The 24,061-nt window shown below is 42.3% G+C and overlaps 1 protein-coding gene across 4 annotated transcripts in view; it reads left to right on the top strand.

Moving 5' to 3' along the window:
* The first annotated feature begins 11,251 nt into the window (after window positions 1-11,251).
* Window positions 11,252-24,061, top strand: part of LOC131939310 (uncharacterized) — a 33,390-nt gene continuing 20,580 nt past the window's right edge. For 2 of the 4 annotated variants that reach the window (XM_059297533.1, XM_059297532.1), the window contains exon 1: window positions 15,788-16,008. In XM_059297533.1, coding sequence (XP_059153516.1) covers window positions 15,814-16,008 — 195 coding nt within the window. In that variant the 5' untranslated portion in view covers window positions 15,788-15,813. Of the gene's footprint in view, window positions 11,357-15,787; window positions 16,009-23,085; window positions 23,453-24,061 lie in introns of those variants that run through there. The other 2 variants (XM_059297535.1, XM_059297536.1) reach the window with 2 other exon arrangements.

Below are 24,061 nucleotides of genomic sequence, written 5' to 3'. Positions count from 1 at the left end.
GGTAGCTCTACATTGTCCTGCTAGCTTTTGGTCTTTATTGAGGTAGCTCTACATTGTCCTGCTAGCTTTGTGTCTTTATTGAGGTAGCTCTACATTGTGGTGCTAGCTTTTGGTCTTTATTGAGGTAGCTCTACATTGTGGTGCTAGCTTTTGGTCTTTATTGAGGTAGCTCTACATTGTCCTGCTAGCTTTTGGTCTTTATTGAGGTAGCTCTACATTGTCCTGCTAGCTTTTGGTCTTTATTGAGGTAGCTCTACATTGTCCTGCTAGCTTTTGGTCTTTATTGAGGTAGCTCTACATTGTCCTGCTAGCTTTGTGTCTTTATTGAGGTAGCTCTACATTGTGGTGCTAGCTTTATGTCTTTATTGAGGTAGCTCTACATTGTGGTGCTAGCTTTTGGTCTTTATTGAGGTAGCTCTACATTGCCGTGCTAGCTTTTGGTCTTTATTGAGGTAGCTCTACATTGTCCTGCTAGCTTTTGGTCTTTATTGAGGTAGCTCTACATTGCCGTGCTAGCTTTTGGTCTTTATTGAGGTAGCTCTACATTGTGGTGCTAGCTTTTGGTCTTTATTGAGGTAGCTCTACATTGTCCTGCTAGCTTTTGGTCTTTATTGAGGTAGCTCTACATTGTCCTGCTAGCTTTTGGTCTTTATTGAGGTAGCTCTACATTGTCCTGCTAGTTTTGTGTCTTTATTGAGGTAGCTCTACATTGTCCTGCTAGCTTTATTGAGGTAGCTCTACATTGTGGTGCTAGCTTTTGGTCTTTATTGAGGTAGCTCTACATTGTGGTGCTAGCTTTTGGTCTTTATTGAGGTAGATCTACATTGTCCTGCTAGCTTTGTGTCTTTATTGAGGTAGCTCTACATTGTCCTGCTAGCTTTATTGAGGTAGCTCTACATTGTGGTGCTAGCTTTGTGTCTTTATTGAGGTAGCTCTACATTGTCCTGCTAGCTTTGTGTCTTTATTGAGGTAGCTCTACATTGTGGTGCTAGCTTTTGGTCTTTATTGAGGTAGCTCTACATTGTCCTGCTAGCTTTGTGTCTTTATTGAGGTAGCTCTACATTGTCCTGCTAGCTTTATTGAGGTAGCTCTACATTGTCCTGCTAGCTTTTGGTCTTTATTGAGGTAGCTCTACATTGTGGTGCTAGCTTTTGGTCTTTATTGAGGTAGCTCTACATTGTGGTGCTAGCTTTGTGTCTTTATTGAGGTAGCTCTACATTGTCCTGCTAGCTTTTGGTCTTTATTGAGGTAGCTCTACATTGTCCTGCTAGCTTTTGGTCTTTATTGAGGTAGCTCTACATTGTCCTGCTAGCTTTTGGTCTTTATTGAGGTAGCTCTACATTGTGGTGCTAGCTTTTGGTCTTTATTGAGGTAGCTCTTCATTGTCCTGATAGCTTTTGGTCGTTATTGAGGTAGCTCTACATTGTCCTGCTAGCTTTTGGTCTTTATTGAGGTAGCTCTACATTGTCCTGCTAGCTTTGTGTCTTTATTGAGGTAGCTCTACATTGTGGTGCTAGCTTTTGGTCTTTATTGAGGTAGCTCTACATTGTGGTGCTAGCTTTTGATCTTTATTGAGGTAGCTCTACATTGTCCTGCTAGCTTTTGGTCTTTATTGAGGTAGCTCTACATTGTCCTGCTAGCTTTTGGTCTTTATTGAGGTAGCTCTACATTGTCCTGCTAGCTTTTGGTCTTTATTGAGGTAGCTCTACATTGTCCTGCTAGCTTTGTGTCTTTATTGAGGTAGCTCTACATTGTGGTGCTAGCTTTGTGTCTTTATTGAGGTAGCTCTACATTGTCCTGCTAGCTTTTGGTCTTTATTGAGGTAGCTCTACATTGTCCTGCTAGCTTTTGGTCTTTATTGAGGTAGCTCTACATTGTCCTGCTAGCTTTTGGTCTTTATTGAGGTAGCTCTACATTGTGGTGCTAGCCTTTGGTCTTTATTGAGGTAGCTCTACATTGTGGTGCTAGTTTTGTGTCTTTATTGAGGTAGCTCTACATTGTCCTGCTAGCTTTTGGTCTTTATTGAGGTAGCTCTACATTGTCCTGATAGCTTTTGGTCTTTATTGAGGTAGCTCTACATTGTGGTGCTAGCTTTGTGTCTTTATTGAGGTAGCTCTACATTGTCCTGCTAGCTTTTGGTCTTTATTGAGGTAGCTCTACATTGCCGTGCTAGCTTTTGGTCTTTATTGAGGTAGCTCTACATTGTCCTGCTAGCTTTTGGTCTTTATTGAGGTAGCTCTACATTGTCCTGCTAGCTTTGTGTCTTTATTGAGGTAGCTCTACATTGCCGTGCTAGCTTTTGGTCTTTATTGAGGTAGCTCTACATTGTCCTGCTAGCTTTTGGTCTTTATTGAGGTAGCTCTACATTGTGGTGCTAGCTTTGTGTCTTTATTGAGGTAGCTCTACATTGTCCTGATAGCTTTTGGTCTTTATAGAGGTAGCTCTACATTGTCCTGCTAGCTTTGTGTCTTTATTGAGGTAGCTCTACATTGTCCTGCTAGCTTTTGGTCTTTATTGAGGTAGCTCTACATTGTGGTGCTAGCTTTTGGTCTTTATTGAGGTAGCTCTACATTGTCCTGATAGCTTTTGGTCTTTATTGAGGTAGCTCTACATTGTCCTGCTAGCTTTTGGTCTTTATTGAGGTAGCTCTACATTGTCCTGCTAGCTTTGTGTCTTTATTGAGGTAGCTCTACATTGTCCTGCTAGCTTTTGGTCTTTATTGAGGTAGCTCTACATTGTCCTGATAGCTTTTGGTCTTTATTGAGGTAGCTCTACATTGTCCTGCTAGCTTTTGGTCTTTATTGAGGTAGCTCTACATTGTGGTGCTAGCTTTTGGTCTTTATTGAGGTAGCTCTACATTGTCCTGCTAGCTTTTGGTCTTTATTGAGGTAGCTCTACATTGTGGTGCTAGCTTTTGGTCTTTATTGAGGTAGCTCTACATTATGGTGCTAGCTTTTGGTCTTTATTGAGGTAGCTCTACATTGCCGTGCTAGCTTTTGGTCTTTATTGAGGTAGCTCTACATTGTCCTGCTAGCTTTTGGTCTTTATTGAGGTAGCTCTACATTGTGGTGCTAGCTTTTGGTCTTTTTTGAGGTAGCTCTACATTGTCCTGCTAGCTTTGTGTCTTTATCGAGGTAGCTCTACATTGTCCTGCTAGCTTTATTGAGGTAGCTCTACATTGTCCTGCTAGCTTTTGGTCTTTATTGAGGTAGCTCTACATTGTGGTGCTAGCTTTTGGTCTTTATTGAGGTAGCTCTACATTGTCCTGCTAGCTTTTGGTCTTTATTGAGGTAGCTCTACATTGCCGTGCTAGCTTTTGGTCTTTATTGAGGTAGCTCTACATTGTCCTGCTAGCTTTTGGTCTTTATTGAGGTAGCTCTACATTGTGGTGCTAGCTTTTGGTCTTTATTGAGGTAGCTCTACATTGTCCTGCTAGCTTTGTGTCTTTATTGAGGTAGCTCTACATTGTCCTGCTAGCTTTATTGAGGTAGCTCTACATTGTCCTGCTAGCTTTTGGTCTTTATTGAGGTAGCTCTACATTGTGGTGCTAGCTTTTGGTCTTTATTGAGGTAGCTCTACATTGTGGTGCTAGCTTTTGGTCTTTATTGAGGTAGCTCTACATTGCCCTGCTAGCTTTTGGTCTTTATTGAGGTAGCTCTACATTGCCGTGCTAGCTTTTGGTCTTTAAGGTCAGAGCCAGTCTAGGGACATGCATTAGCTGGTTACATAGAAAATGGGCTCTGTCTCTCAGGTTTCTCTAAGGGGGGTGGGGGTGCAGTGCCCCCCCCCCACCTGTACATGTTCTCACACTGATTTCCCCACCTTTATGCTCTACATTTACAATAGTAAAACTTCATTATAACCCACCACCCCCTCCCCTCCTCATTATAAGCCACCTCCCCCTCCCCTCCTTATAATAAGCAACCACCCTCCCCTCATTATAACCCACCACCCCCTCTCCTCCTCATTATAAGCCACCCCTCCCCTCCTCATTATAAGCCACCCCCCCCCCCTCCTCACACATCGTAACACATTTCCAAACTTCTAGTGGGAATTTATGGAGTGCCCTAAACAACAATGAACCATAAACTCAATGTTATAATTCAAAATAAACTTTCCCAACTGTGTAGATACACAGTGTTCTCGTGTTTTTAATATACTGTCTTTTAATAGATCCTCAACTAACTTGTTTAAAAATCTAGCCCACAAAATGTTATCCATATTTTTTTAAACTTGGGTTCCACTTAACGAGATAAAGCACACGGCCAGCCATGCTGGATTAACTATAAAGATTAACCATGTGGATTAACATGTAGATTAATCTTATAGCAAATAGTACACTCGATAGTAGTTAGAGTCAAAACCTTGTGCAGACCCCCCCTCCCCCCACCCGCTGAATGGCCACATAATATTGTCGAACATTCAATGGACATCAGCATATAAATACATACAACTAAGGATATCTAAAAAGACATATACATATGTAAACAATCTCCTGGGGACGTGCTACCAACATAAAAACTTGTCGCATACATGAGATATGTGGGCTGTTGTCGCATACATGAGATATGTGGGCTGTTGTCGCATACAGGAGATATGTGGGCTGTTGTCGCATACAGGAGATATGTGGGCTGTTGTCACATACATGAGATATGTGGGCTGTTGTCGCATACATGAGATATGTGGGCTGTTGTCGCATACAGGAGATATGTGGGCTGTTGTCACATACATGAGATATGTGGGCTGTTGTCACATACAGGAGATATGTGGGCTGTTGTCGCATACATGAGATATGTGGGCTGTTGTCACATACATGAGATATGTGGGCTGTTGTCACATACATGAGATATGTGGGCTGTTGTCACATACATGAGATATGTGGGCTGTTGTCACATACAGGAGATATGTGGGCTGTTGTCGCATACATGAGATATGTGGGCTGTTGTCACATACATGAGATATGTGGGCTGTTGTCACATACATGAGATATGTGGGCTGTTGTCACATACAGGAGATATGTGGGCTGTTGTTAACGTGGGCTGTTGTCGCATACATGAGATATGTGGGCTGTTGTCACATACTAGAGATATGTGGGCTGTTGTCGCATACATGAGATATGTGGGCTGTTGTCACATACATGAGATATGTGGGCTGTTGTCACATACATGAGATATGTGGGCTGTTGTCACATACATGAGATATGTGGGCTGTTGTCGCATACATGAGATATGTGGGCTGTTGTCACATACATGAGATATGTGGGCTGTTGTCACATACATGAGATATGTGGGCTGTTGTCACATACATGAGATATGTGGGCTGTTGTCACATACAGGAGATATGTGGGCTGTTGTTAACGTGGGCTGTTGTCGCATACATGAGATATGTGGGCTGTTGTCACATACATGAGATATGTGGGCTGTTGTCGCATACATGAGATATGTGGGCTGTTGTCACATACATGAGATATGTGGGCTGTTGTCACATACATGAGATATGTGGGCTGTTGTCACATACATGAGATATGTGGGCTGTTGTCGCATACATGAGATATGTGGGCTGTTGTCACATACATGAGATATGTGGGCTGTTGTCACATACATGAGATATGTGGGCTGTTGTCACATACATGAGATATGTGGGCTGTTGTCACATACAGGAGATATGTGGGCTGTTGTTAACGTGGGCTGTTGTCGCATACATGAGATATGTGGGCTGTTGTCACATACAGGAGATATGTGGGCTGTTGTCGCATACATGAGATATGTGGGCTGTTGTCACATACATGAGATATGTGGGCTGTTGTCACATACATGAGATATGTGGGCTGTTGTCACATACAGGAGATATGTGGGCTGTTGTTAACGTGGGCTGTTGTCGCATACATGAGATATGTGGGCTGTTGTCACATACATGAGATATGTGGGCTGTTGTCGCATACATGAGATATGTGGGCTGTTGTCACATACATGAGATATGTGGGCTGTTGTCGCATACATGAGATATGTGGGCTGTTGTCACATACATGAGATATGTGGGCTGTTGTCACATACATGAGATATGTGGGCTGTTGTCACATACATGAGATATGTGGGCTGTTGTCGCATACATGAGATATGTGGGCTGTTGTCACATACATGAGATATGTGGGCTGTTGTCACATACATGAGATATGTGGGCTGTTGTCACATACATGAGATATGTGGGCTGTTGTCACATACAGGAGATATGTGGGCTGTTGTTAACGTGGGCTGTTGTCGCATACATGAGATATGTGGGCTGTTGTCACATACATGAGATATGTGGGCTGTTGTCGCATACATGAGATATGTGGGCTGTTGTCACATACATGAGATATGTGGGCTGTTGTCACATACATGAGATATGTGGGCTGTTGTCACATACATGAGATATGTGGGCTGTTGTCGCATACATGAGATATGTGGGCTGTTGTCACATACATGAGATATGTGGGCTGTTGTCACATACATGAGATATGTGGGCTGTTGTCACATACATGAGATATGTGGGCTGTTGTCACATACAGGAGATATGTGGGCTGTTGTTAACGTGGGCTGTTGTCGCATACATGAGATATGTGGGCTGTTGTCACATACATGAGATATGTGGGCTGTTGTCGCATACATGAGATATGTGGGCTGTTGTCACATACATGAGATATGTGGGCTGTTGTCACATACATGAGATATGTGGGCTGTTGTCACATACAGGAGATATGTGGGCTGTTGTTAACGTGGGCTGTTGTCGCATACATGAGATATGTGGGCTGTTGTCACATACATGAGATATGTGGGCTGTTGTCGCATACATGAGATATGTGGGCTGTTGTCACATACATGAGATATGTGGGCTGTTGTCACATACATGAGATATGTGGGCTGTTGTCACATACATGAGATATGTGGGCTGTTGTCGCATACATGAGATATGTGGGCTGTTGTCACATACATGAGATATGTGGGCTGTTGTCACATACATGAGATATGTGGGCTGTTGTCACATACATGAGATATGTGGGCTGTTGTCACATACAGGAGATATGTGGGCTGTTGTTAACGTGGGCTGTTGTCGCATACATGAGATATGTGGGCTGTTGTCACATACATGAGATTTGTGGGCTGTTGTCGCATACATGAGATATGTGGGCTGTTGTCACATACATGAGATATGTGGGCTGTTGTCACATACATGAGATATGTGGGCTGTTGTCACATACAGGAGATATGTGGGCTGTTGTTAACGTGGGCTGTTGTCGCATACATGAGATATGTGGGCTGTTGTCGCATACATGAGATATGTGGGCTGTTGTCACATACATGAGATATGTGGGCTGTTGTCACATACATGAGATATGTGGGCTGTTGTCACATACAGGAGATATGTGGGCTGTTGTTAACGTGGGCTGTTGTCACATACATGAGATATGTGGGCTGTTGTCGCATACATGAGATATGTGGGCTGTTGTCGCATACAGGAGATATGTGGGCTGTTGTCACATACAGGAGATATGTGGGCTGTTGTTAACGTGGGCTGTTGTCACATACATGAGATATGTGGGCTGTTGTCGCATACATGAGATATGTGGGCTGTTGTCGCATACAGGAGATATGTGGGCTGTTGTCACATACAGGAGATATGTGGGCTGTTGTTAACGTGGGCTGTTGTCGCATGCATGAGATATGTGGGCTGTTGTCACATACAGGAGATATGTGGGCTGTTGTTAACGTGGGCTGTTGTCGCATGCATGAGATATGTGGGCTGTTGTCGCATACAGGAGATATGTGGGCTGTTGTCACATACAGGAGATATGTGGGCTGTTGTCACATACAGGAGATATGTGGGCTGTTGTCACATACAGGAGATATGTGGGCTGTTGTCACATACAGGAGATATGTGGGCTGTTGTCACATACAGGAGATATGTGGGCTGTTGTCACATACAGGAGATATGTGGGCTGTTGTTAACGTGGGCTGTTGTCGCATGCATGAGATATGTGGGCTGTTGTCGCATACAGGAGATATGTGGGCTTTTGTTAACGTGGGGTGTTGTTAACGTGGGGTGTTGTCGCATACATGAGATATGTGGGCTGTTGTTAACGTGGGGTGTTGTTAACGTGGGGTGTTGTCGCATACATGAGATATGTGGGCTGTTGTTAACGTGGGGTGTTGTTAACGTGGGCTGTTGTCGCATACAGGAGATATGTGGGCTGTTGTCACATACAGGAGATATGTGGGCTGTTGTTAACGTGGGCTGTTGTCGCATGCATGAGATATGTGGGCTGTTGTCACATACAGGAGATATGTGGGCTGTTGTCACATACAGGAGATATGTGGGCTGTTGTTAACGTGGGCTGTTGTTAACGTGGGCTGTTGTTAACGTGGGCTGTTGTTAACGTGGGGTGTTGTTAACGTGGGATGTTGTAACGTGGGGTGTTGTTAACGTGGGATGTTGTAACGTGGGGTGTTGTTAACGTGGGGTGTTGTTAACGTGGGATGTTGTAACGTGGGGTGTTGTTAACGTGGGGTGTTGTTAACGTGGGATGTTGTAACGTGGGGTGTTGTTAACGTGGGGTGTTGTTAACGTGGGATGTTGTAACGTGGGGTGTTGTAACGTGGGGTGTTGTAACGTGGGGTGTTGTCGCATACAGGAGATATGTGGGCTGTTGTTAATGTTAACGTGGGCTTTTGTCACATACAGGAGATATGTGGGCTGTTGTTAACGTGGGCTGTTGTCGCATGCATGAGATATGTGGGCTGTTGTCGCATACAGGAGATATGTGGGCTGTTGTCACATACAGGAGATATGTGGGCTGTTGTTAACGTGGGCTGTTGTCGCATGCATGAGATATGTGGGCTGTTGTCACATACAGGAGATATGTGGGCTGTTGTTAACGTGGGCTGTTGTCGCATGCATGAGATATGTGGGCTGTTGTCGCATACAGGAGATATGTGGGCTGTTGTCACATACAGGAGATATGTGGGCTGTTGTCACATACAGGAGATATGTGGGCTGTTGTCACATACAGGAGATATGTGGGCTGTTGTCGCATACAGGAGATATGTGGGCTGTTGTCACATACAGGAGATATGTGGGCTGTTGTCACATACAGGAGATATGTGGGCTGTTGTCACATACAGGAGATATGTGGGCTGTTGTTAACGTGGGCTGTTGTCGCATGCATGAGATATGTGGGCTGTTGTCGCATACAGGAGATATGTGGGCTGTTGTTAACGTGGGGTGTTGTTAACGTGGGGTGTTGTCGCATACATGAGATATGTGGGCTGTTGTTAACGTGGGGTGTTGTTAACGTGGGGTGTTGTCGCATACATGAGATATGTGGGCTGTTGTTAACGTGGGGTGTTGTTAACGTGGGGTGGTTTCGCATACAGGAGATATGTGGGCTGTTGTTAACGTGGGGTGTTGTTAACGTGGGGTGTTGTCGCATACATGAGATATGTGGGCTGTTGTTAACGTGGGGTGTTGTTAACGTGGGGTGTTGTCGCATGCATGAGATATGTGGGCTGTTGTCACATACAGGAGATATGTGGGCTGTTGTCACATACAGGAGATATGTGGGCTGTTGTTAACGTGGGCTGTTGTCGCATACATGAGATATGTGGGCTGTTGTCACATACAGGAGATATGTGGGCTGTTGTCACATACAGGAGATATGTGGGCTGTTGTTAACGTGGGCTGTTGTCGCATGCATGAGATATGTGGGCTGTTGTCACATACAGGAGATATGTGGGCTGTTGTCACATACAGGAGATATGTGGGCTGTTGTTAACGTGGGCTGTTGTCGCATACATGAGATATGTGGGCTGTTGTCACATACAGGAGATATGTGGGCTGTTGTCACATACAGGAGATATGTGGGCTGTTGTTAACGTGGGCTGTTGTCGCATGCATGAGATATGTGGGCTGTTGTCACATACAGGAGATATGTGGGCTGTTGTCACATACAGGAGATATGTGGGCTGTTGTTAACGTGGGCTGTTGTCGCATACATGAGATATGTGGGCTGTTGTCACATACAGGAGATATGTGGGCTGTTGTCACATACAGGAGATATGTGGGCTGTTGTTAACGTGGGCTGTTGTCGCATACAGGAGATATGTGGGCTGTTGTCGCATACATGAGATATGTGGGCTGTTGTTAACGTGGGGTGTTGTTAACGTGGGGTGTTGTCGCATACATGAGATATGTGGGCTGTTGTTAACGTGGGGTGTTGTTAACGTGGGGTGTTGTCGCATACATGAGATATGTGGACTGTTGTTAACGTGGGCTGTTGTCGCATACAGGAGATATGTGGACTGTTGTCACATACATGAGATATGTGGACTGTTGTCACATACATGAGAAATGTGGGCTGTTGTCACATACATGAGATATGTGGGTTGTTGTCACATACATGAAATTTGTGGGCTTTTGTTACGTGGGGTATTGTTATGTCAGCCGTGTCTTTAAATTCTCAAGGCTCACTGATAAGCCCGCACGTATTGGGTACAGTTTGACGCGAGGCTTGTGAAAGGATTATTTTGTCAGAGTTGTCGCTGCTAGTACGCTAATGCTATTGTATGGGAGATAATCAAAGTCAAGACATGTTAGATTAACGTTCTTGCTTTTAAAAAATGTGATTTCACAATGCAGGTGGTTTCTTCAGTGGAAATTTTTATAGGAACTTTTTTGTTTTGTTTTATGACTAAATAATCTTTTAACTTTTTTAATTGTTTTTTTTTTTGTGTGTGTGTGTGCTAAGATTCATGGACTGGATACCCGCGATCGGTGACGTTTTTATTTATTTCATAAGTCGTTGTGTCAGGTGCTACAGAAATAAGACACACAGGACTCACTCATTCGTCACAACACACTCATTTCTCACAACTCACTCGTTTCTCACGCAGTCATGGGAAAACACGTGCTGAGAGAGTTTAACATCGACGACAGGCTGGGGACCCTAGCCCAGGCCGCCCCAAAAGGCGGGAAGGTCAAGAAGAAAAAGCCGAAGTTCGTGGACTACACTCCCGCGCCTGACGAGCAGAAGTTGAAAATTTACATCAAACTTTCTGAGACCTACACTCAGTTAAAGACAGATGTGTCTGGCCCAGCTAATTTAGATAGACCCGACCAGCAGCATGGGTCGACATACTGGCGACTTGCTGACTCCGTCTCACACCACACTAAACGGACATTGTCCGGTCAAGAAAAACACGCAGACAGCAATCGACTGATGAAAAACTTGAACTGGCCAAAACAAAAGAACCGGAAGTTGCGGGATACGTCAGGGAAAGTTCACCATGTGGAGATGTGTGGAGGCTTTAGGCTTAACAAACTGGTAACTATAGCAACAAACACATTTTAACAAACTGGTAAATAAATAGCAACGAGCAGTGGCGTAGCGAGGTGGGTGTCACCCGGTGCGGCACTTAATGGTGTTACCCCCTAGATGCGTAGCGACCCTTCCCGGGGACAAACTTTCAATTTTCGATTTGCACCCCCCCCCCCCCCCCCCCCACCCTTCAAACTTTAGATTTTCGATTAAAACACTATTTAACACTCGAATTAATCACTAAATTAAGTGGAATTATCATTTTTCTCTATATATTTTGCTATTTTTGCCTTGGTGTCACCCCCCCCCCCCCTAAATGGTGTCACCCGGTGCGGTCCGCACCCCTCCCCCCTCGCCGCGCCTCTGGAAACGAGCATTTTTACAAACTGGTGACTATAGCAAAAATCATTTTAACACATTTTTAATAGCCTTAAAATGTATTTTATGTTCGACTATAACTTTCATAAGTCTTAGTGTGGTCCCATTATGTTCGACTATAACTTTTAAAAGTCTTAGTGTGGTCCCATTATGTTCGACTATAACTTTCATAAGTCTTAGTGTGGTCCCATTATGTTTGACTATAACTTTCACAAGTCTTAGTGTGGTCCCATTATGTTCGACTATAACTTTCATAAGTCTTAGTGTGGTCCCATTATGTTCGACTATAACTTTCATAAGTTTGGACCTATTATGTTAGCTCCAACTGACCCTATAAAACTCCTACTACCCCTATACAGCTCCCACTGTCCATATACAGCTCCCATTATCCCCTTACAGCTCCCACTAGCTCTATACAGCTCCCACTAGCCCTATCCCACCAGCTCCTATGTCTCTAGCCTCTCCCTGCCCCCATCAAATAATAGGAAATAAAAACAAATTAAAAAGCATGACGATAATAAGCTGTTGAGTGAAATGAAAGTTAGGAAACAAAACAAATTAAAAAGCATGACGATAATAAGCTGTTGAGTGAAATGAAAGTTAGGAAATAAAAACAAATTAAAAAGCATGAAGATAATAAGCTGTTGAGTGAAATGAAAGTTAGGAAACAAAACAAATTAAAAAGCATGACGATAATAAGCTGTTGAGTGAAATGAAAGTTAGGAAACAAAACAAATTAAAAAGCATGACGATAAAAAGCTGTTGAGTGAAATGAAAGTTAGGAAACAAAACAAATTAAAAAGCTTGACGATAATAAGTTAAGTGAAATAACATTTGGGAAATAAAACAAACTTCCTCTCTGTACTTCAAGCGTATTTAGCGACAAGTGCTTTCGATAAAGTTTGTACTTTTACCTTCTATTATTATACGATGTATAGAAGAAGTATAGTAATAGTGCAGAAAATCGTAATCGAGAATTGACACATCCCTGTGTCGGAAAAACATAATTTTGCAAATTTATCCGTATGTCCGTGCGTGTGTGTGCCTCAAACTGTGCCTGTGTGGATGTGTGTCTATGAACACTATAATTTGAGTACCGTTACAGCTAGGTTAATGAAATTCAATATATAAATATCATATCAAATGTGTAGTCCTGTATAAACTTTTTAGATATTTCCGGTAACAGGAAGTGGAACCTATTCTACTTTTAGTTTTTTCAAAAGCCTTTAACTTTTTCAGATAGAAAGACAAAATTTCACATATAAGTAAAATTTTGAGTAATTTCCGTTTACCGAGAGTAGTACCTTACACTATTTCCGATTTCTTAAAAACGCATGTGAATTTATAAAGTTCTGATGTTCCGCATCATTATACACAGATTGTTTGTATTTCACTTGTTGCGCAATTCTTTTTTTTTTCTACGAGATTCTATTCAATTTTTTAAAACTTTAAGTAATAAAAAAATTGATTAAAAATCATGTCTTTGTCCCGAGTTTCCCTTCCCCGTTGTGTATATAAGTATAAGTATATTCGAGAAAGTTTAGGGGAGATCACTTCGCCTTTTTTTCTTTTCAGTGCATAAAAGTTAATTATAAAAGTTTTTAGATAGTAAAATATCTAGCGGTGTCTGCAGAGTGTATCTAGATGAAGTTATTTTATGTAAATTTGTACATAAACAGCGTAAAGACAGGTCTTGATTTGATATCAACTTTTATTCAGAAAGATACCAGTCTTCATTTAACTAGCAAGTGTACTAACGTTGATTATGTCCCTTGGTGCAATATTTCACGGTTGACTGTGATCTATCGGGTTTTCTATTGCTCTTTATTGCGGGACTTCCCGATACTTTTATTCTCTCACTTCTCTTGTTTCCGGTTGATTTAAGCTCTTCTATTGCCTGACATGGCCAATCAAGACTGAGTCCTTTATGGATCTCAGTTGCCGGTGGGAGGTGATAACCTCTGATAGAATAGCCACGTCTATGGAGCTAGATGACAAGTTTCGTTCAATGGTGGCAGGATTTGTAGGGGTGTATGGCTATGTGGCATTTGTTGCATTTGGTGCGTCAGTGCTGGTGCATATAGCTTGGTGCTAATGTTTACAAAGACAGACAAGCAGTCAACAATTGGTTAAGACAAACAAGCTGACAAAGACAGACAAGCTGACAAAGACAGACAAGCTGACAAAGACAGACAAGCTGACAGACAGAAAATCTGACAAAGACAGACAAAATGCACCATTATAAAATCCCAAAGTATTTAACACCTGTGATAACATTACCTAAGCGCGCTAGATTTTTCACCTTAAAAAAACAATAGCAAGGAAACGGCTGGCTGGACAAAAAAAAAACTATGATACGACCGTCAGCTCCAGGAAACGTGATTCCATTTTCAGCATTTGAGACTACACACCACTCCATACACCACTCCACACACCACTCCACACACCACTCCACACACCACTCCACACACCACTCCACACACCACTCCACACACCACTCCACACACCACTCCACTCCATACACCACTCCACACACCACTCCACACACCACTCCACACACCACTCCATACACCACTCCACACACCACTCCACACACCACTCCACACACCACTCCACTCCATACACCACTCCACACACCACTCCACACACCACTCCACACACCACTCCATACACCACTCCACACACCACTCCACACACCACTCCACACTCCACTCCACACACCACTCCACACTCCACTCCACACACCACTCCACACTCCACTCCACACACCACTCCACACTCCACTCCACACACCACTCCACACACCACTCCACTCCATACACCACTCCGCTCCACACACCACACTCACAGCCCCACCCCATACACGTGGACCTCAGCGATCACACAAAAACTGAAATGATCAACTGTTAAATCTTTTATTCTCTCATTGACTACCTATTTTTTTATTGTGAAGGCATTACAATGGTATTACGTGTTGTTGTGTTTTTAAACTGCTGTAGTGGGCTCAGCCGGGCAAAACGTTGGAAGCCTCCTCCCCCCCCCCCCCCCCTCACATACGAGGACCAGAGTGTAGTAGTTGTGGTGTCAATTACATAATTAGTCTTAAGTTTCTGACTTCATTATTACCCAGCTACTAAAGTACAGGGTCTCAAGTTTATTATCTGAATAACAGCACTAAACAGCCGTGTATCTAACTGACAGCACCAAACAGCCGTGTATCTGATTTGCTGGCCAACTGGCCCAACTTTTGCTGGCCGACTGGCCCAACATTTGCTGGCCAACTGGCCCAACTTTTGCTGGCCAACTGGCCCAACTTTTGCTGGCCAACTTTTGCTGGCCGACTGGCCCAACTTTTGCTGGCCAACTGGCCCAACTTTTGCTGGCCAACTGGCCCAACATTTGCTGGCCAACTTGCTGGAGCTGATATAGTCAAATGGTTGCTTACATTAGTTGCGAACATTTGTAACAGGTAGTCTAAGTTCTGCTGACATCCTGGTGTGTGTGATCTTGGGGATGGGGGCGGTGGTATGTTTTTATTTATTTAATTGGTTTTTGTTTTTGTTTGGTTTTGTTTTTTGTGGAGTAAAAAGAAAAAAAATCTTTATTTAACTCATTTTGTCCACTCATGCGGAACACATTTTAAAAACTTCAACAAACTTGGCATCCGAATGTTTAAACACTAAATGGTGTTATATTTTACCCGACCCACATTGTGACCGTGTACCTGGCAAGAATGAAGACACCTTTAGTAATCTCGATCCCCTGAAGACAAAGCTCTATTGTCTTTGTCCACTGACCCATGTAGACTGGCTTTGTGACGCTGGTCTAAATCATCCATTGTTTCCTGTCGTCAAGAGCGCCGATATTCGCCAGTAGAGTGGAACATGTTTGTGTGACTGATAGTCCAATTCTTTACTGCTGGAGGTAGACTTGAGACTGTATTCTTGAACATGGATGAAATATAGCGCGTCAGTTTTGTGACTTTGAACGTGTTTCCCAACGAAATATAGAGCGTCAGTTTTGTGACGTGTTTCCAAGATTGTGGCCAGTCTAGAGGAGCGGGAGGGTGGGATGTGGAGGGCGAGATGAAGACTCCCCTATCAGACGTCAGACACAAGAGGCAGGTGATGTTGAGGAACAGCAGACTCGGCTACCGCTGTACCGATGGCGATGACGTCAGCAGCACCTACAGTGGCAGCACCAGCACCGAGGTGCTAGCCATGCCGGCACTGACCAGATTTGTGCTGACCGGTGCCAAGTTGGACACGCCTAGAATACAGGTACACTATTTTAGTCAGTCCAGAATACAGGTACATTATTTTAGTCAGTCCAGAATACAGGTACAATATTTTAGTCAGTCCAGAATACAGGTACACTATTTTAGTCAGTCCAGAATACAGGTACAATATTTTAGTCCAGAATACAGGTACAATATTTTAGTCCAGAATACAGGTACACTATTTTAGTCCAGAATACAGGTACACTATTTTAGTCCAGAATACAGGTACATTATTTTAGTCAGTCCAGAATACAGGTACAATATTTTAGTCAGTCCAGAATACAGGTACAATATTTTAGTCAGTCCAGAATACAGGTACAATATTTTAGTCCAGAATACAGGTACACTATTTTAGTCCAGAATACAGGTACAATATTTTAGTCCAGAATACAGGTACACTATTTTAGTCCAGAATACAGGTACACTATTTTAGTCCAGAATATAGGTACATTATTTTAGTCAGTCCAGAATACAGGTACATTATTTTAGTCAGTCCAGAATACAGGTACAATATGTTAGTCAGTCCAGAATACAGGTACACTATTTTAGTCCAGAATACAGGTACATTATTTTAGTCCAGAATACAGGTACATTATTTTAGTCAGCCCAGAATACAGGTACACTATTTTAGCCCAAAATACAGGTACACTATTTTAGTCCAGAATACAGGTACATTATTTTAGTCAGTCCAGAATACAGGTACATTATTTTAGTCAGTCCAGAATACAGGTACACTATTTTAGTCCAGAAAACAGGTACATTATTTTAGTCCAGAATACAGGTACATTTTTTTAGACCAAAATACAGGTACATTATTTTAGTCCAGAATACAGGTACAATATTTTAGCCCAGAATACTGTTACATTATTTTAGTCCAGAATACAGGTACATTATTTTAGACCAAAATACAGGTACATTATTTTAGCCCAGAATACAGGTACAATATTTTAGTCAGTCCAGAATACAGGTACATTATTTTAGTCAGTCCAGAATACAGGTACAATATTTTAGTCAGTCCAGAATACAGGTACAATATTTTAGTCAGTCCAGAATACAGGTACACTATTTTAGTCAGTCCAGAATACAGGTACAATATTTTTGTCCAGAATACAGGTACAATATTTTAGTCCAGAATACAGGTACACTATTTTAGTCCAGAATACAGGTACACTATTTTAGTCCAGAATACAGGTACATTATTTTAGTCAGTCCAGAATACAGGTACAATATTTTAGTCAGTCCAGAATACAGGTACAATATTTTAGTCAGTCCAGAATACAGGTACAAAATTTTAGTTCAGAATACAGGTACACTATTTTAGTCCAGAATACAGGTACAATATTTTAGTCCAGAATACAGGTACACTATTTTAGTCCAGAATACAGGTACACTATTTTAGTCCAGAATATAGGTACATTATTTTAGTCAGTCCAGAATACAGGTACATTATTTTAGTCAGTCCAGAATACAGGTACATTATTTTAGTCAGTCCAGAATACAGGTACAATACGTTAGTCAGTCCAGAATACAGGTACACTATTTTAGTCCAGAATACAGGTACATTATTTTAGTCCAGAATACAGGTACATTATTTTAGTCAGCCCAGAATACAGGTACACTATTTTAGCCCAAAATACAGGTACACTATTTTAGTCCAGAATACAGGTACATTATTTTAGTCAGTCCAGAATACAGGTACATTATTTTAGTCAGTCCAGAATACAGGTACACTATTTTAGTCCAGAAAACAGGTACATTATTTTAGTCCAGAACACAGGTACATTATTTTAGACCAAAATACAGGTACATTATTTTAGTCCAGAATACAGGTACAATATTTTAGCCCAGAATACTGTTACATTATTTTAGTCCAGAATACAGGTACATTATTTTAGACCAAAATACAGGTACATTATTTTAGCCCAGAATACAGGTACAATATTTTAGTCAGTCCAGAATACAGGTACATTATTTTAGTCCAGAATACAGGTACATTATTTTAGCCCAGAATACAGGTACAATATTTTAGTCAGTCCAGAATACAGGTACATTATTTTAGTCCAGAATACAGGTACAATATTTTAGTCCGGAATACAGGTACATTATTTTAGTCAGTCCAGAATATAGGTAAATTATTTTAGCCCAAAATACAGGGACACTATTTTAGCCCAGAATACAAGTACACTATTTTAGTCCAGAATACAGGTACACTATTTTAGCCCGAAATACAGGTACATTATTTTAGTCCAGAATACAGGTACATTATTTTAGTCAGTCCAGAATACAGGTACACTATTTTAGACCAGAATACAGGTACATTATTTTAGCCCAGAATACAGGTACATTATTTTAGTCAGTCCAGAATACAGGTACATTATTTTAGTCAGTCCAGAATACAGGTACAATATTTTAGTCAGTCCAGAATACAGGTACAATATTTTAGTCAGTCCAGAATACAGGTACACTATTTTAGACCAGAATACAGGTACATTATTTTAGACCACAATACAGGTACATTATTTTAGTCAGTCCAGAATACAGGTACACAACTTTAGACCAGAATACAGGTACATTTTTTAGCCCAGAATACAGGTACACTATTTTAGTCAGTCCAGAATACAGGTACATTATTTTAGCACAGAATACAGGTACACTATTTTAGACCAGAATACAGGTACATTATTTTAGCCCAGAATACAGGTACATTATTTTAGTCTGTCCAGAATACAGGTACACTATTTTAGACCAGAATACAGGTACATTATTTTAACCCAAAATACAGGTACACTATTTTAGACCAAAATACAGGTACACTATTTTTGACCAGAATATAGGTACATTATTTTAGCCCAGAATACAGATACATTATTTTAGTCAGTCCAGAATACAGGTACAATATTTTAGTCCAGAATAGGAGGTACATTATTTTAGTCAGTCCAGAATACAGGTACACTATTTTAGCCCAAAATACAGGTACATTATTTTAGCCCAAAATACAGGTACACTATTTTAGTCCAGAATACAGGTACATTATTTTAGTCAGTCCAGAATACAGGTACATTATTTTAGCCCAGAATACAGGCACATTATTTTAGCCCAGAATACAGGTACATTATTTTAGTCAGTCCAGAATACAGGTACACTATTTTAGCCCAAAATACAGGTACACTATTTTAGCCCAAAATATAGGTACACTATTTTAGACCAGAATATAGGTACATTATTTTAGCCCAGAATACAGGTACATTATTTTAGTCCAGAATACAGGTACACTATTTTAGACCAAAATACAGGTACACTATTTTAGTCCAGAATACAGGTACAATATTTTAGTCCAGAATACAGGTACAATATTTTAGTCCAGAATACAGGTACAATATTTTAGTCAGCCCAGAATACAGGTACATTATTTTAGCCCAGAATACAGGTACAATATTTTAGTCCAGAATACAGGTACAATATTTTAGTCCAGAGTACAGGTACACTATTTTAGCCCAGAATACAGGTACAATATTTTAGTCAGTCCAGAATACAGGTACATTATTTTAGTCAGTCCAGAATACAGGTACATTATTTTAGCCCAGAAAACAGGTACATTATTTTAGTCCAGAATACTGGTACATTATTTTAGCCCAGAATACAGGTACAATATTTTAGTCAGTCCAGAATACAGGTACATTATTTTAGTCAGTCCAGAATACAGGTACATTATTTTAGTCAGTCCAGAATACAGGTACAATATTTTAGTCCAGAATACAGGTACATTATTTTAGTCAGTCCAGAATACAGGTACAATATTTTAGTCCAGAATACAGGTACATTATTTTAGTCAGTCCAGAATACAAGTACACTATTTTAGCCCAAAATACAGGTACACTATTTTAGACCAGAATATAGGTACAATATTTTAGTCCAGAATACAGGTACATTATTTTAGTCCAGAATACAGGTACATTATTTTAGTCAGACATAACACAACTGTCTACCAACGTCAACAAAACCTGGGCTGTTTGAACCCCCCCCCCTTCCACCTTCACTTGTTTAAAAATTTTCTATACAATCATTGTTTGATTGAATCATTTCATTTATATAAATCTTGTTTGATCGAAGACACCTCACTATGCAATGACTTTTATCATTCCGATATTTCTCTGTACGGTCATTGTTTGATTGATGTTATCTCTTATAAAATATTCTTTGATAAATCTCTACATACTGGGGGGGGGGGGAGAGGCACGGAATGGTGTTAGGGGAGGTGTTACATGTGGTGACAGTCTAGGTGTGGTGACTGTAGGTGTGTGTGTGTGTGTGTGACTGTGCAGATGTGTGTGACTGTAGGTGTGTGTGTGACTGTAGGTGTGTGTGTGACTGTAGGTGTGTGTGTGACTGTAGGTGTGTGTGTGACTGTGCAGATGTGTGTGAACTTTGTGCGTCTCTGATCTTGGACACTTCCGGTGTACTAATTTAATTTTTAAAAGTGTCGCCCGATGTTCCCCCCCCCCCTCCACTACCACCAAACTCCCCTGCCCCTCCTCTACCCACCCCCCACACACACATACACTACCACCAAACTCCCCAGCCCCTCCTCTACCCTTACCCACCCCCCCCCCCCCCACACACACTACCACCAAACTCCCAAGCCCCTTCTCTACCCTCACCCCCCCCCCCCCCACACATACACTACCACCAAACTCCCCAGCCCCTCAACTACCCTTACTCCCCCCCCCCACACACACACTACCACCAAACTCCCAAGCCCCTTCTCTACCCTCACCCCCCCCCCCCACACACATACACTACCACCAAACTCCCCAGCCCCTCAACTACCCTTACTCCCCCACACACACATACAGTACCACCAAACTCCCCAGCCCCTCCTCTACCCTCACCCCCACCCCCACCCCCACCCCCCACCCACATACAGTACCACCAAACTCCCCAGCCCCTCCCCACGCCCCCCACCACCAGACGCCGCTGTATGCGACACAAAAGATCTCCATTAGCACACGGATGTGTGGTGGTACGTATAGAAATTAGCATAAATCAATAGATATTACAGTCAGTATTGATCCTGTTCTATACAGACTTGCGATTATATATTGGCTTTTCGTGGCGTTTACCTTCAGATAACGGTAGAACCCGTTCCGCTGTGCTGGTTCCTCTAAATGCCGTGCTGGTTCCTTTAAAATAAAATACCGTGCTGGTTCCTCTAAATGCCGTGTCGGTTTTTCTAAATGCCGTGTCGGTTCCTCTAAATGCCGTGCTGGTTCCTCTAAATGCCGTGTCGGTTTTTCTAAATGCCGTGTCGGTTCCTCTAAATGCCGTGCCGGTTCCTCTAAATGCCGTGCCGGTTCCTCTAAATGCCGTGCCGGTTCCCTTTTAATGCAGATATCCGGACAGTTCAATGTGTGATGCCCTTCAATACCTGCCTGATGCCCTTCAATACCTGCCTGATGCCCCTCAATACCTGCCTGATGCCCCTTCAATACCTGCCTGATGCCCTTCAATACCTGCCTGATGCCCTTCAATACCTGCCTGATGCCCTTCAATACCTGCCTGATGCCCCTCAATACCTGCCTGATGCCCTTCAATACCTGCCTGATGCCCTTCAATACCTGCCTGATGCCCTTCAATACCTGCCTGATGCCCGTCAATACCTGCCTGATGCCCTTCAATACCTGCCTGATGCCCGTCAATACCTGCCTGATGCCCGTTAACGGAAATGTACACAATCGTGCTTGTGACTTTAGCTGCAAAGATTATAAATACGCCTTCTAATTATGAACTAATCAATCAGTCGAATCGATGTGTAGATCGAACTCCTTTTTACTCTAATAACAATCAACTATCAGACCCCACCCAGCGTCACCCCCCCTCCAATCTAACCCACATAGCACCAGAAGAATAGTCTGGCCTGCAGACACGCGTGGGGTGGGGGTGGTGGTGGGGGGGGGGGGAGTTATTTAGCGAGCGAAACAAATAGCAATAAAATTGCTCCGTGGAAATAGATCAGCATCGATTGATTGAAAAAAAATCGATTGGCTTATTTCATGCAGGCTTTAATTTGGACATGTATAAGGCGGCTCGTGGGGTGGTACTGTAAATACCATCTTCGCTGGGGACATTTTAAACTTGTTTTTTCGATGTATGTATGTATCTGAAATATCGTATTTATAAATAATCGTATTTACAAATATCGTCTACGAATATAGGGGTATATAGGCCTTTGTTTGCATGTGTGTGTGTAGTGTGTGAAAGTGTGTAGATGTGTGTTCTACACGCGTCCTTTATGTTGGACAACTTCGGTGTAAATAGGTCAACATGGTCCGCTGGTCATGCCTGTCAGTCATTGCTCGTCTGTCACTGCTGTCAGTCGTGACTCGTCTGTCATCCCCCCCCCCCACCCCCTCCCAGAGATCAGTGCCCACACGTTCCAACCTCAGTACTTCGTCAGAAAAATACAGCCCCCATTCACTAGAACTGTTTAACACTTCCAAATTTTAATGAATTACGTGCGACTTGGGGGGGGGGGGGGGGGGGGGTGATGGTCCAGCCAACATGACTATCGACCTCCCCCACGCTGACCCCCCCCCCCCCCCCCCCGTTTAAACAGCATAAGTCACCAGCAGCAGCATGAAGCCACCACAAGGTTACATTCAGCTTACAATTCTCACGTCTCACCAGCAGCCCTACTTCAAGATTACCCAAAGCCCTTAATCCCCTAATCAATAGCCGATAAATGATCGGTCGACCAGTAGCTGATCAGTCAAGCTAATCACGTGTGTCATTTTTTCAAAGCTTTACCGTAGGTGATCAGTCCAGCTTATTACGTGTGTTATTTTTTCAAAGCTTTACCGTAGGTGATCAGCCCAACTTATTACGTGTGTTCTTTTTTCAAAGCTTTACCGTAGGTGATCAGTCCAACTTATTACGTGTGTTATTTTTTCAAAGCTTTACCGTAGCGCCCAACCGTGTCATGCTTTGAGCGGGAAGATTTTTTCTCAACCCAAACAACACCTTTTCCAATGGGTTGCCAGATAGTCATTTGTAATACCCACAATTTCAAAAGCCAAATGAATAGCCCGCCGTGTCGACGGGTGACGATACAATTTACCGTGTTGCAATTTCAATTTCTGTGCCAACGTCTGCCTGGACTAGAGTAACGGCGGTCATCGAGTTGTGTTGTGTGTTTAAACGCTGGGTTGTGTGTTTAAACGCTGTGCTGTGCCGAGTGAAGTGTTCAAACGCTGCCAGCCATGTTCGTGATTCATCTAGTCTAGGGCCCTAATGTCGTGTTTCTGTGAGCGCCATGACGAGCTGTACACAGTAAGGACCGTCTGGAACACGGGAGTTTAAGACACGTTGCCATGGATACGCTGAGTGCCATCCCACAGAGGATTGTTGTCATGTACAACGCCAGGGCTAGCAGGCTCAAGTTTCTACAGGTCTCACTTTATGGTCTCACTCTATACATAGTCTCACTTCATGGTCTCACTTTATAAATTGGTTTTACTTTATACATCGGTCTCACTTTATACATCGGTCTCACTTTATACATAGGTCTCACTTTATACATCGGTCTCACTTTATACATCGGTCTCACTTTATGGTCTCACTTTATACATAGGTCTCACTTTATACATCGGTCTCACTTTATACATCGGTCTCACTTTATACATTGGTCTCACTTTATACATTGGTCTCACTTTATACATCGGTCTCACTTTATACATCGGTCTCACTTTATACATCGGTCTCCCTTTATACATCGGTCTCACTTTATACATCGGTCTCACTTTATACATCGGTCTCACTTTATACATCGGTCTCACTTTAAACAGTAATCTCAATTTATACATCGGTCTCACTTTATACATCGGTCTCACTTTATACATCGGTCTCACTTTATACATCGGTCTCACTTTATACATCGGTCTCACTTTATACATCGGTCTCACTTTATACATCGGTCTCACTTTATACATCGGTCTCACTTTAAACAGTAATCTCAATTTATACATCGGTCTCACTTTATACATCGGTCTCACTTTATA

The sequence above is a fragment of the Physella acuta genome, unplaced genomic scaffold (genome assembly GCF_028476545.2).
Source record: "Physella acuta isolate Inbredline_101_S28 unplaced genomic scaffold, ASM2847654v3 ptg000273l, whole genome shotgun sequence".
Lineage (NCBI taxonomy): Eukaryota > Metazoa > Mollusca > Gastropoda > Physidae > Physella > Physella acuta.
This window is presented reverse-complemented; position numbering and strand designations above follow the sequence as displayed.